Source organism: Triticum aestivum, chromosome 7D, assembly GCF_018294505.1.
Source record: "Triticum aestivum cultivar Chinese Spring chromosome 7D, IWGSC CS RefSeq v2.1, whole genome shotgun sequence".
NCBI lineage: Eukaryota > Viridiplantae > Streptophyta > Magnoliopsida > Poales > Poaceae > Triticum > Triticum aestivum.
This window is the reverse complement of record NC_057814.1, coordinates 127872573-127889707: the sequence shown is the minus strand read 5'-3', so window position 1 is coordinate 127889707 and position 17135 is coordinate 127872573. Positions and strand designations below refer to the sequence as shown.

Here is a 17135-nt window from a genome sequence, read left to right as displayed (position 1 = left end):
TGTTGACATAAAAATAATAATACTTCAAGCATACTAACTAAGCAATTATGTCTTCTCAAAATAACATGGCCAAAGAAAGTTATCCCAACAAAATCATATAGTCTGGTTATGCTCTATCTTCACCACACAAAATATTTAAATCATGCACAACCCCGATGACAAGCCAAGCAATTGTTTCATACTTTTGATGTTCCCAAACTTTTTCAATCTTCACGCAATACATGAGCGTGAGCCATGGACATAGCACTATATGTGGAATAGAATGGTGGTTGTGGAGAAGACAAAAAGGGAGAAGATAGTCTCACATCAACTAGGCGTATCAACGGGCTATGGAGATGCGCATTAATAGATATCAATGTGAGTGAGTAGGGATTGCCATGCAACGGATGCACTAGAGCTATAAGTATATGAAAGCTCAACAAAATAAACTAAGTGGGTGTGCATCCAACTCGCTTGCTCACGAAGACCTAGGGCATTTTGAGGAAGCCCATCATTGGAATATACAAGGCAAGTTCTATAATGAAAATTTCCCACTAGTATATGAAAGTGATATCATAGGAGACTCTCTATCATGAAGATCATGGTGCTACTTTGAAGCACAAGTGTGGTAAAAGGATAGTAACATTGTCCCTTCTCTCTTTTTCTCTCATTCATTTTTTTATTTGGGCCTTTTCTCTTTTTTTTATGGCCTCTTTTTTTTAATTTAGTCCGGAGTCTCATCCCGACTTGTGGGGGAATCATAGTCTCCATCATCCTTTCCTCACTTGGGACAATGCTCTAAAAAATGATGATCATCACACTTTTATTTACTTACAACTCAACAATTACAACTCAATACTTAGAACAAAATATGACTCTATGTGAATGCCTCCGGCGGTGTACCGGGATATGCAATGAATCAAGAGTGACATGTATGAAAGAATTATGAACGGTGGCTTTGCCACAAATACAATGTCAACTACATGATCATGCAAATCAATATGACAATGATGGAGCGTGTCATAGTAAACAGAACGGTGGTAAGTTGCATGGCAATATATCTCGGAATGGCTATGGAAATGCCATGGTAGGTAGGTATGGTGGCTGTTTTGAGGAAGGTATATGGTGGGTGTATGATACCGGCGAAAAGTGCGCGGTATTAGAGAGGCTAGCAATGGTGGAAGAAAGAAAAGTGTGTATAATCCATGGACTCAACATTAGTCATAAAGAACTCATATACTTATTGCAAAAATCTACAAGTTATCAAAGCAAAGTATTACGCGCATGCTCCTAGGGGGATAGATTGGTAGGAAAAGACCATCGCTCGTCCCCGACCGCCACTCATAAGGAAGACAATCAATAAATAAATCATGCTCCGACTTCATCACATAACGGTTCACCATACGTGCATGCTACGGGAATCACAAACTTTAACACAAGTATTTCTCAAATTCAAAACTACTCAACTAGCATGACTCTAATATCACCATCTTCATATCTCAAAACAATTATCTAGTATCAAACTTCTCATAGTATTCAACACACTCATAAGATTTTTTTTTACTAATCTTGAATGCCTATCATAATTAAAGCAAATTACCATGCTGTTTTGTAGGACTCTCAAAATAATCTAAGTGAAGCATGAGATAACAATAGTTTCTATAAAACAAAACCACCACCGTGCTCTAAAAGATATAAGTGAAGCATTAGAGCAAAAACTATATAACTCAAAAGATATAAGTGAAGCACATAGAGTATTCTAAAAATTTCCAAATCATGTGTGTCTCTCTCAAAAGGTGTGTACAGCAAGGATGATTGTGGCAAACTAACAAATAAAGACTCAAATTATACAAGACGCTCCAAGCAAAACACATATCATGTGGTGAATAAAAATATAGCTCCAAGTATAGTTACCGATGGAAGTAGACGAAAGAGGGGATACCTTCCGGGGCATCCCCAAGCTTTGGCTTTTTGGTGTCCTTAGATTATCTTGGGGTTCCATGGTCATCCCCAAGCTTAGGCTCTTGCCACTCCTTGTTCCATAATCCATCAAATCTTTTACCCAAAACTTGAAAACTTCACAACACAAAACTTAACAGAAAATCTCGTGAGCTCCGTTAGCGAAAGAAAACAAAACACCACTTCAAGGTACTGTAATTAACTCATTCTTTATTTATATTTTTATTAAACCTACTGTATTCCAACTTCTCTATGGTTTATAAACTATTTTACTAGCCATAGATTCATCAAAATAAGCAAACAACACACGAAAAACAGAATCTGTCAAAAACAGAACAGTCTGTAGTAATCTGTAACTAACGCAAACTTCTGGAACTCCAAAAATTCATTCAAAATAGGAAGACCTAGAAAATTTGTTTATTGATCAGAAGCAATTGGAATCAATATTTTATCACGTTCTGGTGATTTTTAACAATTATTTTGGTGAACAGAAAGTTTCTGGAATTTTCAGCAAGACCAAATAACTATCATCCAAGAAGATCCTATAGGTTTAACTTGGCACAAACACTCATTAAAACATAAAAACACATCTAACCAGAGTCTAGATCAAATATTTATTCCTAAACAGAAGCAAAAAGCAAAAAAAACTAAAATAAAATTGGGTTGCCTCCCAACAAGCGCTATTGTTTAACGCCCCTAGCTAGGCATAAAATCAAGGATAGATCTAGGTATTGCCATCTTTGGTAGCAATCCATAAGTGGCCCTCATAATAGATTCATAAGGTAATTTTATTTTCTTTCTAGGGAAGTGTTCCATGCCTTTCCTTAACGGAAATTGGAATCTAATATTTCCTTCCTTCATATCAATAATTGCACCGATCGTTCTAAGGAAAGGTCTACCAAGAATAATAGGACATGAAGGATTGCAATCTATATCAAGAACAATAAAATCTACGGGCAAATAATTCCTATTTGCAATAATAAGAACATCATTAATTCTTCCCATAGGTTTCTTAATGGTGGAATCCGCAAGGTGCAAGTTTAAAGAGCAATCATCAAAATCACGGAAACCTAGCAAATCACACAAAGTTTTTGGAATCGTGGAAACACTAGCACCCAAATCACACAAAGCATAACATTCATAATCTTTAATTTTAATTTTAATAGTAGGTTCCCACTCATCATAAAGTTTTCTAGGGATAGAAACTTCCAACTCAAGTTTTTCTTCATAAGATTGCATCAAAGCATCAACGATATGTTTAGTAAAAGCTTTATGTTGACTATAAGCATGTGGAGAATTTAGCACGGATTGCAACAAGGAAATACAATCTATCAAAGAGCAATTATCAGAATTAAATTCCTTGAAATCCAAAATAGTGGGTTCATTAATATCTAGGGTTTTGATCTCTTCAATCCCACTTTTACCAATTTTTGCATCAACATATAAAAACTCCGAATTTTTGGAACGCCTTCTAGGTAAAGGTGGATCATATTCACTCCCATCATTATCAAGATTCATATTGCAAAACAAAGATTTAATAGGGGACACATCAATAACTTTTAGATCTTCATCTTTATTTTCCCAAAAAAATTCCGGTTTAGCGGCCATCTTATTAACTAAGGTGGCCTGCTTATTCGAAACTTCAGCTATTAATTTCTCAAGATGAGCAATCTGAGATTTCAAACCAACAAATTCTTTAGACATATCATCGAGCTCTTTATTCATATAACCCATAAAGCTTTTTTGTTCCTTAAGCTCGTTTCTAAAGAAATTATTATGCTCAAATTGTAAGACCATAAAACTCCTGACGTTGCTTTCGATCTCTTCTAACCTTTTAAGGTGAAGATCACCAAATCTAGGTAGAGCCATCGTGACAAGCAAGCAAAAAGGAGGCAAACGAAAAAGAGAGGGCGAATAAAACGGCAAGGGTGAAGTGGGGGAGAGGAAAACGAGAGGCAAATGGCAAATAATGTAATGCGGGAGATAAGGGCTGTGATGGGTACTTGGTATGTTGACTTTTGCGTAGACTCCCCGGCAACGGCGCTAGAAATCCTTCTTGCTACCTCTTGAGCACTGCGTTGGTTTTTCCTTGAACAGGAAAGGGTGATGCAGTAAAGCAGCGTAAGTATTTCCCTCAGTTTTTGAGAACCATGGTATCAATCCAGTAGGAGGCCACGCACGAGTCCCTCGCACCTACACAAACAAATAAATCCTCGCAACCAACGCAATAAAGGGGTCGTCAATCCCTTCACGGTCACTTACGAGAGTGAGATCTGATAGATATGATAAGATAATATTTTTGGTATTTTTATGATAAAGATGCAAAGTAAAGAAAGCAAAATAAAAATGACGCCAGAAATAGCTTCTTGTCGGGAGATTAAATATGATGGAAGATAGACCCGGGGCCATAGGTTTCACTAGTGGCTTCTCTCGAGAGCATAAGTATTACGGTGGGTAAACAAATTACTATTGAGCAATTGACAGAATTGAGCATAGTTATGAGAATATCTAGGTATGATCATGTATATAGGCATCACGTCTGAGACAAGTAGACCGACTCCTGCCTGCATCTACTACTATTACTCCACACATCGACCGCTATCCAGCATGCATCTAGAGTATTAAGTTCATAGGAACAGAGTAACGCTTTAAGTAAGATGACATGATGTAGAGGGATAAACTCATGCAATATGATATAAACCCCATCTTGTTATCCTCGATGGCAACAATACAATACGTGCCTTGCTGCCCCTACTGTCACTGGTAAAGGACACCGCAAGATTGAACCCAAAGCTAAGCACTTCTCCCATTGCAAGAAAGATCAATCTAGTAGGCCAACCAAACTGATAATTCGAAGAGACTTGCAAAGATAACCAATCATACATAAAAGAATTCAGAGAAGATTCAAATATTGTTCATAGATAAACTTGATCATAAACCCACAATTCATCGGTCTCAACAAACACACCACAAAAGAAGATTACATCGAATAGATCTCCACAAGAGAGGGGGAGAACATTGTATTGAGATCCAAAAAGAGAGAAGAAGCCATCTAGCTAATAACTATGGACCCGAAGGTCTGAGGTAAACTACTCACACATCATCGGAGAGGCTATGGTGTTAATGTAGAAGCCCTCCGTGATCGATACCCCCTCCGGCGGAGCTCCGAAAAAGGCCCCAAGATGGGATCTCACGGGTACAGAAGGTTGCGGCATTGGAATTAGATTTTTGGCTCCGTATCTGGTAGTTTGGGGGTACGTAGGTATATATAGGAGGAAGAAGTACGTCAGTGGAGCAACGTGGGGCCCACGAGGGTGGAGGGCGCGCCCAGGGGGTAGGCGTGCCCCCCTACCTCGTGCCCTGGTTGATGTCTTGACGTAGGGTCCAAGTCCTCTGGATCATGTTCGTTCCAAAAATCACGTTCCCGAAGGTTTCATTCCGTTTGGACTCCGTTTGATATTCTTTTTCTGTGAAACTCTGAAATAGGCAAAAACAGCAATTCTGGGCTGGGCCTCCGATTAATAGGTTAGTCCCAAAAATAATATAAAAGTATATAATAAAGCCCATTAATGTCCAAAACAGAATATAATATAGCATGGAACAATCAAAAATCATAGATACGTTGGAGATGTATCAATATTCCAACTCCGAGATGCTTGCACCAGTCCATAGATGGAACGCTGGAGCTTGCACATTTTGTTAGCACCTTTAGGATCGACAAAACCTTTTGGTTGCATCATATACAACTCTTCTTTAAGAAATCCACTAAGGAATGTAGTTTTGACATCCATTTGCCAGATTTCATAAAATGTGGCAATTTGCTAACATGATTCGGACAGACTTAAGCATCGCTATGAGTGAGAAAATCTCATCGTAGTCAACACCTTGAACTTTGTCAAAAACCTTTTTCGACAAGTTAGTAACACTACTATCAGCGTCCGTCTTCTTCTTGAAGATCCATTTTATTCTCAATGGCTCACCGATCATTGGGCAAGTCAATCAAAGTCCATACTTCGTTCTCATACATGAATCCCATCTCAGATTTCATGGCCTCAAGCCATTTTGCGGAATCTGGGCTCATCATCGCTTCCTCATAGTTCGTAGGTTCATCATGGTCAAGTAACATGACCTCCAGAACAGGATTACCGTACCACTCTGGTTGACCTACGAGGTTCGGTAGTAACTTGATCTGAAGTTACATGATCATCATCATTAGCTTCCTCACTAATTGGTGTAGGAGTCATAGGAACATATTTCTGTGATGAACTACTTTCCAATAAGGGAGCAGGTACAGTTACCTCATCAAGTTCCACTTTCCTCCCACTCACTTATTTCGAGAGAAACTCCTTCTCTAGAAAGGATCCATTCTTAACAACGAATGTTTTGCCTTCGGATCTGTGATAGAAGGTGTACCTAAATATCTCCTTTGGGTATCCTATGAAGACACATTTCTCCGATTTGGGTTTGAGCTTATCAGGATGGAACTTTTTCACATAAGCATCGCAACCCCAAACTTTAAGAAATGACAACTTTGGTTTCTTGCCAAACCACAGTTCATATGGTGTCGTCTCAACGGATTTTAGATGGTGCCCTATTTAACGTGAATGCAGCTGTCTCTAATGCATAACCCCAAAACGATAGTGGTAAATCGGTAAGAGACATCACAGATTGCACAATATCTAATAAAGTACGGTTACGATGTTCGGACACACCATTACGCTGTGGTGTTCCAGATGGCGTGAGTTGCGAAACTATTCCGCATTGTTTCAAATGAAGACCAAACTCGTAACTCAAATATTCTCCTCCACGATCAGATCGTAGAAACTTTATTTTCTTGTTACGATGATTTTCCACTTCACTCTGAAATTATATGAACTTTTCAAATGTTTCAGACTTATGTTTCATCAAGGTCAGAAAATAACGATACCCGCCGCGAGCCACAACACTCATCGGATCGCATACATCAGTATGTATTATTTCCAATAAGTCAGTTGCTCGCTCCATTGTTCCGGAGAACGGAGTCTTAGTCATCTTGCACATAAGGCATGGTTCGCAAGCATCAAGTGATTCATAATCAAGTGATTCCAAAATCCCATCAACATGGAGTTTCTTCATGCGCTTTACACCAATATGACCTAAACGGCAGTGCCACAAATAAGTTGCACTATCATTATTAACTTTGCATCTTTTGGCTTCAATATTATGAATATGTGTATCACTACGATCGAGATCCAACAAACCATTTTCATTGGGTGTATGACCATAGAAGGTTTTATTCATGTAAACAGAACAACAATTATTCTCTAACTTAAATGAATAACCGTATTGCAATAAACATGATCAAATCATATTCATGCTTAACGCAAACACCAAATAACATTTATTTAGGTTCAACACTAATCCCGAAAGTATAGGGAGTGTGCGATGATGATCTTATCAATCTTGGAACCACTTCCAACACACATCTTCACTTCACCCTTAACTAGTCTCTGTTCATTCTGCAACTCCCGTTTCGAGTTACTAATCTTAGCAACTGAACTATTATGAAATACTGAGGGGTTGCTATAAACACTAGTAAAGTACACATCAATAACATGTATATCAAATATACCTTTGTTCACTTTGCCATCCTTCTTATACGCCAAATACTTGGGGCAGTTCCACTTCCAGTGGCCAGTCCCTTTGCAGTAGAAGCACTCAGTCTCAGACTTAGGTCTAGACTTGGGTTTCTTCTCCTGAGCAACAACTTGTTTGCCGTTCTTCTTGAAGTTCCCCTTCTTCCCTTTACCCTTTTTCTTGAAACTGGTGGTCTTGTTGACCATCAACACTTGATGCTCCTTCTTGATTTCTACCTCCTCAGCCTTTAGCATCATGAAGAGCTCGGGAATCGTTTCCGTTATCCCTTGCATATTATAGTTCATCACGAAGTTTAGTAACTTGGTGATAGTGACTAGAGAACTCTGTCAATCACTATCTTATCTGGAAGATTAACTCCCACTTGATTCAAGTGATTGTAGTACTCAAACATTCTGAGCACATGCTCACTAGCTGAGCAATTCTCCTCCATCTTGTAGGCAAAGCACTTGCCAAAGGTCTCATACCTTTCGACATGGGCATGAGTCTGAAATACTAATTTCAACTCTTGAAACATCTCATATGCTCCGTGGCGTTTCAAAAACGTCTTTGAAGCCCCGATTCTAAGCCGTAAAGCATGGTGCACTAAACTATCAAGTAGTCATCATATCGAGCTTGCCAAACATTCATAATGTCTACATATACTCCTGCAATTTGTCTGTCACCTAGCGGTGCATCAAGGACATAATTCTCCTGTGCAGCAATGAGGATAATCCTCAGATCACGGATCCAATCTGCATCATTGCTACTAACATCTTTCAACTTAGTTTTCTATAGGAACATATCAAAAATAAAACAGGGGAGCTAAACGCAGCTATTGATCTACAACATAGATATGCTAATACTATCAGGAGTAAGTTCATGATAAATTAAAGTTCAATTAATCATATTACTTAAGAACTCCCACTTAGATAGACATCCCTCTAATCATCTAAGTGATCACGTGATCCATATCAACTAAACCATGTCCGATCATCACATGAGATGGAGTAGTTTTCAATGGTGAACATCACTATGTTGATCATATCTACTATATGATTCACGCTCGACCTTTCGGTCTCCAGTGTTCCGAGGCCATATCTGCATATGCTAGGCTCGTCAAGTTTAACCCGAGTATTTATGCGTGTGCAAAACTGGCTTGCACCCGTTGTATATAAACGTAGAGCTTATCACACCCGATAATCACGTGGTGTCTCGGCACGACGAACTTTGGCAATGGTGCATACTCAGGGAGAACACTTGTACCTTGAAATTTAGTGAGATATCATCTTATAATGCTACCGTCAATCAAAGCAAAATAAGATGCATAAAAGATAAGCATCACATGCAATCAATATAAGTGATATGATATGGCCATCATCATCTTGTGCCTTTGATCTCCATCTCCAAAGCACCGTCATGATCACCATCGTCACCGGCGCGACACCTTGATCTCCATCGTAGCATCGTTGTCGTCTCGCCAACTATTGCTTCTACGACTATCGCTACCGCTTAGTGATAAAGTAAAGCAATTACATGACGATTGCATTTCATACAATAAAGCGACAACCATATGGCTCCTGCTAGTTGCCGATAACCCTGTTACAAAACATGATCATCTCATACAATAAAATTTAGCATCATGTCTTGACCATATCACATCACAACATGCCCTGCAAAAACAAGTTAGACGTCCTCTACTTTGTTGTTGCAAGTTTTACGTGGCTGCTACGGGCTGAGCAAAAACCGTTCTTACCTACGCATCAAAACCACAACGATATTTCGTCAAGTTATTGTTGTTTTAACCTTCACAAGGACCGGGCGTAGCCACACTCGATTCAACTAAAGTTGAAGAAACTGACACCCGCCAGCCACCTGTGTGCGAAGCACGTCGGTAGAACCAGTCTCGCGTCAGCGTACGCGTAATGTCGGTCCGGGCCGCTTCATCCAACAATACCGCCGAATCAAAGTATGACATGCTGGTAAGCAGTATGACTAGTATCGCCCACAACTCACTTGTGTTCTACTCGTGCATATAACATCTACGCATAAACCTAGCTCGGATGCCACTGTTGGGGAACGTAGTAATTTCAAAAAAATTCCTACGCGCACGCAAGATCATGGTGATGCATAGCAACGAGAGGGGAGAGTGTCGTCCACGTACCCTCGTAGACCGTAAGCGGAAGCGTTGTGAGAACGCGGTTGATGTAGTCGTACGTCTTCACGATCCGACCGATCCAAGTACCGAACGCACGGCACCTCCGAGTTCAGCACACGTTCAACTCGATGACGTCCCACGAACTCCGATCCAACAGAGATTCGCGGGAGAGTTCCGTCAGCATGACAGCGTGATGACGGTGATGGTGTTGCTACCGACGCAGGGCTTCGCCTAAGCACCGCTACGATATGATCGAGGTGGATTATGGTGGAGGGGGGCACCGCACACGGCTTGGAACAATCAACTTGTGTGTTCTAGGGTGCCCCTCCCCACGTATATAAAGGAGGGAGGGGAGGCCGGCCGGCCTCTCTAGGCGCGCCAAGGGGAGAAGGAATCCTCCTCCTAGTAGGAGTAGGATTCCTCCTTTCCTAGTCCTACTAGGAGGGGGAAGGAAGGAGAGGGGGAGGAGAAGGAAAGAGGGGGCGCAGCCCCTCCCCTAGTCCAATTCGGACTAGGCCCATGGGGGGCGCGCGGCCAGCCCTCGTGGCTTCTCCTCTTTTCCCCTAAAGCCCACTAAGGCCCATATGTACTCCCGTATTCCCGTAACTCCCCCGGTACTCCGAAAAATACCCGGATCACTCAGAACCTTTCCGATGTCCGAATATAGTCATCCAATATATCGATCTTTACGTCTCGACCATTTCGAGACTCCTCGTCATGTCCCCGATCTCATCTGGGATTCCGAACTACCTTCGGTGCATCAAAACACATAAACTCATAATACCGATCGTCACCGAACGTTAAGCGTGCGGACCCTACGGGTTCGAGAACTATGTAGACATGATCGAGACACGTTTCCGGTCAAAAATCAATAGCGGAACCTGGATGCTCATATTGGCTCCCACATATTCTACGAAGATCTTTATCGGTCAAATCACATAACAACATACGTTGTTCCCTTTGTCATCGGTATGTTACTTGTCCGAGATTCGATCGTCGGTATCTCAATACCTAGTTCAATCTCGTTACCGGCAAGTCTCTTTACTCGTTCCGTAATGCATCATCCCGCAACTAACTCATTAGTCACATTGCTTGCAAGGCTTATAGTATGTGCATCACCGAGAGGGCCCAGAGATACCTCTCCGACATAGGGACATGTATAAGTCATGAAGAAAGCAATAGCAATATACTAAATGATCAAGTGCTAAGCTAACGGAATGGGTCAAGTCAATCACATCATTCTCTAATGATGTGATCCCGTTAATCAAATGACAACTCATGTCTATGGCTAGGAAACTTAACCATCTGTGATTCAACGAGCTAGTCAAGTAGAGGCATACTAGTGACACTCTGTTTGTCTATGTATTCACACATGTACTAAGTTTCCGGTTAATACAATTCTAGCATGAATAATAAACATTTATCATGATATAAGGAAATATTAATATAATTTTATTATTGCCTCTAGGGCATATTTCCTTCAGTAGGTTGGCCGTGTGGCGGTGGCTTGGAACCCTAGCCGCCCCACCTTCCCCTGTTCCACGAGCACGCCTTTTATTTCCATTCTCTCTCTGGCGGGGATGAGGCTCTTTGTCGGTTCACTTTCTCGTTCGCTCAAAAGAGAAATTGGTCGAACATTTTTTCACTTACTGTTGGCAAAGTTGGGTGAATACCTCTCAATTTCTAGGACACAAAGGAAAATAGTTGGTTGAGAAGCTGAAAAGGTTAAGATCAGGCTGCTGCATGAATTTCACTACGAGAAGTTGCAGCTTCTTAAGAATTTGGTTTGCCGGAAACACCTTTGATTCATCTTTTAGCTTTCAGAACCAGTGGTTGGCAGTTGAAGTTGAACCAAAAACAACCTAAATACAATGCCCTTTTGTTTAGCTTAGTGGTAAGCTGTCCGGTTCATGAAACCCGAGGGGTTTAGAGTATCTACACGTGCTGTCACCAAATCCGGCCCGTTAAACACCCGCAGGTGTGTCTGGGTGCGTCCGTGGGCACTGACCAGGCACCTCTCAAATAACCCTCTCTGCATCTGAATAGCTCATGTGTGAAATCTTTAAACCATACAAACCATGCAGAAAACATCTACATAGTACGTAGATCAACTAATCCTCGACTACGCTACTCGTTGTCGTCGAAAATGTCCACTATCTCCATTCCGTACTCAAGGTACATGGGGCAGACGCAACTCCGGCTCCTCGTCTGCCTCCGCTTCCACCTCATCGAAGGGCGCGTCGGTTTTCGCCAGTTCTTGCCGGAGGAAGCGCCGATTGGACTCCACATATGCCCCATCCTAGATGGACTCCAGGATGGTTGCCTGCTCCGCTATCTCCGCCGCTTGGGCGACGGCGAACTCCGCCATGGCCTCCTCCACGGTGAAGCCTGAAACAGGCGTCGGCTCCATCGCGTCCGCCCCCTCCATGGGCTCCGGTTGGCGCTCCACCTCCTCATCCTCCGGCCCCGGCAAGTCTGGAGGCAGGTCTGCAGCGGCCCGGGTACCGCGCCTCGCCCGGATCTCCTCCTTGATGTGGAAGCAGCGCTCATGTGTTAGCATAGCGTAAGTGGTCTTCTTTTGCTGGCCATGTCGGACGGAGAGGGAAATGAAAGGTGGAGACGGAGAGAAATGTGTTCCGGCTGGAGGCATGGAGAGGGATCGAGAGGTTGTGGCTAGGGCGGGGGACCCCAACCGGCTTAAATAGCCAATCTTTGGCCTAGCGGCGCCACGCGGTGTTTACACCCCCACTAGAGGAGATGGCTGTCAGACTGTTGGGTTTCCGGCCGATTTCGTGTGGGACCCCGCCGTCAGTCCGATGTGCCGGACACGCCCGGGCCTCCCCACATCTGCCCCATATTTGGGCTGGATATGAGGGGTGCCGGTCAGCCGAGGCGTTTGAGGCCCGTTGACGCTCCCGCGCCAGTGCAGTGCGGACGCCGGAGCTGCCCCTATGTCCACCTTGGACCGCTCCGGTGCCACTTCTCCTCAACGGCGAGGTTGGAGCCTTAGTGGCTGTCGGAGCTCGATATGTCGTTGGATTCGGTTGTAATCGGAGAAGGGAGGGGGGGGCGAGAGAGGACAGTGGAGTGAGCTAGGGTTCTTAGAGGGGACGGATTGGGTTTTTTTGTGGGGACGACATGGGGTCGGTGGTGTGCCGGGCTGACGTGGTGGACATGCCCGGGCCGCCCCATATTCTTTCTACATTTGGGCTCGATAGGAGGGGTGCCAAACAGCCCGGCCGTTTGAGGCCAGTTTGAGGCCCCCGGGTGAGTCGGTTTTTTGACCGGTCAGTGATCGGTGTGCCCGCCCGGATGTTTGAGACAGGTTTGAGGCGTTGGCTGTAGATGCTCTTTTGTGGACATCTTTCTTCCAAAGCATGAATCGAGATCAAAAGGGCATTGAGCTCCCACTATGTTGTCATGAGGAGCCTATCAAGTTTTTCAAAATTCAACGAAAATATGGTTACTGTCATAGACACGAAATATACTAATTTCAACGCACGCCGATGGATGCAGCACAGATGTATAGCGAGAGAAGACTTCAAAATGCTCTTGGGAGATAGCGAGTCTGCTTCATTTATTAGCCGCCCTGACGCAAGACGGGGAGCAGGTGAGGTCAAGCAGCACGAGAAATGAAACCCGCGACGCGGTCCAACATCTCGGCGGCCGCCTCCGTCCCCGGCCGCATGAGATGGAACACGTGGTCCTGCCCCGGCGTGTCCACCAGCTCGGCCTCGCCGCGCCACCCGCTCGCGAGCAGCGCCGCGTGGTACGCCCGCCCCTTCACCGCCAGGAAGTCGTCGCCCGCCACGGCCACCATCGCCCTCTCGCACGGCAGCGCCGCGAGCCGCGGCGCCGCCTCGGCGCACGTCGGGCAGAACCTCGGGTCGTCGACCCCGGCGTCGGGGCGCGCGCACATGAACCGCCACTCGTTGCGGATCCTGACCTCGAGCGCCGGCGCCATGGCGTTGGTCGGGTCCCAGAAGTAGGGGTGCACCAGCAGCACGCCGACGATGGCCGCGCACGGGCGCGGGAGCCCCTCGGCGGCGGCGCGCAGGGCGACGTTGTGCGCGATGTTGGCGCCCGCGCTGTCGCCGGCCAGGAACACGCGGGACGCGTCCCCGTGCGCCGCGAGCCACGGCTCGGGGCCTCCCGGGGCGGAGCCGGCGACCGCCCACGCGAGCGCCGCCCACGAGTCGTCGTAGGCCGCGGGAAGCGGGTGCTCCGGCACGCGGCGGTACTCGGCGGACACCGCGAGGACGCCCGCGCGGGCGGCGAGCGCGTTCAGGTAGCGGTGGTACGTCGGGGAGGCCGCCGTCTCGACCATGAACCCGCCGCCGTGGAAGTACACGAGGACGGGCAGCTTCTTGCCTTCGCCCCCGGACGCGGCAGCCGCCGGCGGAAGGTAGAGGCGGACGGAGACGCCGGTGGCTGGGTCGATGACGACGTCCTTGGACGCCACGCCCGTGGAGGCGTCCAGGGACGCCGGCACGGTGTCGGTGCCGAGCAGGCGCTCGATGCGGCCGCTCTTGTACACGCGGATGAACGGGAACAGCTCGGTCTCAACCACGTCGGCGGCGGCGCTGGAGGCCATTCCGGCGGCGGGCGCGCTCTGCGAGGTCGAGCCTGTGGCCTGGAGCGCGGTGCTGGCGCAGGACAGGTGAAGCAGAACAAGCAGGGGACGAGCCATTTTAAACCGAACAATTTCGAAATTTAGTATTCGAGCTGGTAGCGCAGATCGCGTGGAACGGGACGGGGTGGCCTAGCCGTTGGTACGCGCCGGGCGCACGGGTTTGTTGTTCCGGCCACCCCCGTTGCTGCACCCGCACTGCACGTCTGCACTTTACAGGCGAGCAGTGGCTGTTATGTGGTGGTTCACGGTGATATAGAGATAGAGAGTGCTTGTCCGGCACCATGCATGAACAGGATTGGGTTGATAACGACGAGGATGGCAAACAAGTCAAGCAAGGTGGTTCGAGCTAGCATGACGTGGACGGCTGGAAGCACACGTGTCTGTTGTATGTGTAGCTTGCGTGACGCTGTTTTTCTGCTAATAATTCACGGTGCATCGGTGATACCGCACCAGGAAAAAGATTGGGTTGCTAACAAACCAAACCAACCCGCAGTTGGATGATTAATAGGACAGTGATATCTTCAGCTCACCAGAGTTCTAGCCCTAGGCGGCGATGTGCGTCCGGTGAGAATCTCGACTCGAACTCATATCTTCTAAGTTCTAATTTCAAAGTCCGTTGTAATAGTGAGTATTTATTTATTTGCTTTCAAACTGAAATAGTGAGTTGGTGCTATGAGCCGTGGGTTTGATGTGGACATTGTGGGTTGTGGCGGGTTGTGTTTGATGTGGACCTCGCCACTTCTCTATTGACATCAAGAGTATAAAATCCTCTCACTAATTATTATGGGTGTCTATCAAGATGGATGATACGTACTCCTTTCTACAAATTCTTGAGGGTATTTGATCGATGGCAACATGTGGATGCTCAATCAATACAAGCAATGGTCCGTGCGCCTAGAGATGCATGCATGCAATTAATTGTGGCACCCATCTCATCACACCCGTCGTGGCCTTGCACCATCTTCATGCATCATCTCCTATTTAAAGCAATGACCACTTTCTAAGCATCCAAGCCAAGCATATCTCACTGGAAGCCAGTGGCGGAGCTAGACAAGATTGAATGGAGGGGCGGCAATGCGAAAATACAGTTTCTAATGAGGGCAGAGGGTCTATTTTTTTTCCTTCACTAAATTCGTCCAGGCTGGGGGGGGGGGGGGGGGGCACCGCCCCTGCAGTCATGCACGTAGTTCCGCCAATGCTGGAAGCAACATCTTTTCGAATGGACATGTGGTGTGCATTCATGGATGGACAGGGTGTCACCCATGCTATTGGACGAATGACTTCGTTGAGGGTTTCTTCAATCATGGATGACAAACTTTCTAGCAGTTGCGCTAATCCTTCTTGCCATCATGGTTGCAACCGCATCGGTGAGAGCCACCACCCGAGAAATCCATTAACGCCATGGACTCCTCCGTCCAGGAAGGTCCTTGATGATGTTGTCTCCCCACCGTCCAAAAGATATCAAACGAAATATTCGTGTTCAAGAAGAAAGGCGACGCCCTCACCTCACTCGTCGAGGTTGATGGGGACGAGAAGAAAACTGTTGCAACTACCATTGCCTATAGGATGGCCGCTGATGTAGTCATTGCCACCGCGCCTGCTGCAAGATTGCCGTGATGGAAGATACCTTTCAAATAGACAGCTCGTCCCATAGCATGAGTGTCACTCCTTCCCTAAAAGCACAACACCATGACGACAAGAAGGATTAGTGCGACTGCGATGAATATCTTCTCCATGGAAAACACAGAACGACAATGAATGGATTCAAAAATCCCAAGGAAACCTCTTGCTTCATCCATCACCATAAACTTTGTGGTGTCCTCTACATTGGGTGCTCTCAAGTACTCTTCTCCAAATAAATAAATCAAAGTCTTAGGCAATTCTCTTCGGTCCCGATGGCGGTGTGTTCTCCAGTCTAAATCATAGGCCCGGAAAGGGCACAAAACATGAATTGATTTTTCTCTTCTTACATAGAGAAAACAATTTTAGGTAAGATCCTTAAAAATTTAAATATGATGAGGAATATGATTAAGCAATCTCTCAGTGTGATTGTTATCTGTATGTTATAGTGACTTTTTAAAAGGAAGGTATCTACTCCACTAGAGAAGTTGTGAAACATGTAAAGTAAAGCAGCGTCATTTGTATATAGTTTCTTGAGCCAAACCAATCGCGTTTACTTGGTAGAGATTGTCCATGCGTGAAAGCGTGGGCCCTTTAACCGTGTCTAAGCTTCTGATGGATCGACACAAAAGGACCCCCAAGCAAATAAACAACTGGCAAATAAAACCTACAAAGGAAACAATGCAGCAAATCATATCTACTTCTAGTCCCTGCAAAATACTTATGATACTACATCACTAAGGCTAAGTTCTTTAGCAATTCATTCGAAAACCCAAAGGCAAGGGCCAAGAACTAAGACAATTTTCATTAAACAGAAAAGAAGATTTAATCTTTTATATGTGGAAACCAAATCGAAAACCTTATGTTACCGGTTTACGAAAAAAACAGGCTACATGACTTCTGTGTGTATGCAACAAATATGACTTCTTAAATCAACTGGCTACATGTCATATAAATATTACTTTCTAAATCAACTGGCTATGTATCATATGTTCATATGCTTTTTCAATCCCTAGGAAGCTAGTGACATGGAAAAGATAACAGGTGGTTTACATCCATCAACAAATAAGACGGTAAATATAGCACAGATGAATCCACAGGCCACCGCACTCTAAAAATATCTCTACCTCGCAAAGAATGGGGAAATACAAGAATAAACTTGAATCATGTGTT

At 45.0% G+C, this 17135-nt stretch overlaps 1 protein-coding gene across 1 annotated transcript; it reads right to left on the bottom strand.

The window, feature by feature from the left end:
* Positions 1-13093: 13093 nt before the first annotated feature.
* On the bottom strand, positions 13094-14604 carry LOC123169313 (probable carboxylesterase 12). Its single transcript, XM_044587152.1, has one exon. It carries the CDS (start codon positions 14397-14399, stop codon positions 13326-13328), a length of 1074 nt encoding a protein of 357 aa, XP_044443087.1. The 5' UTR covers positions 14400-14604; the 3' UTR covers positions 13094-13325.
* Positions 14605-17135: the final 2531 nt, after the last annotated feature.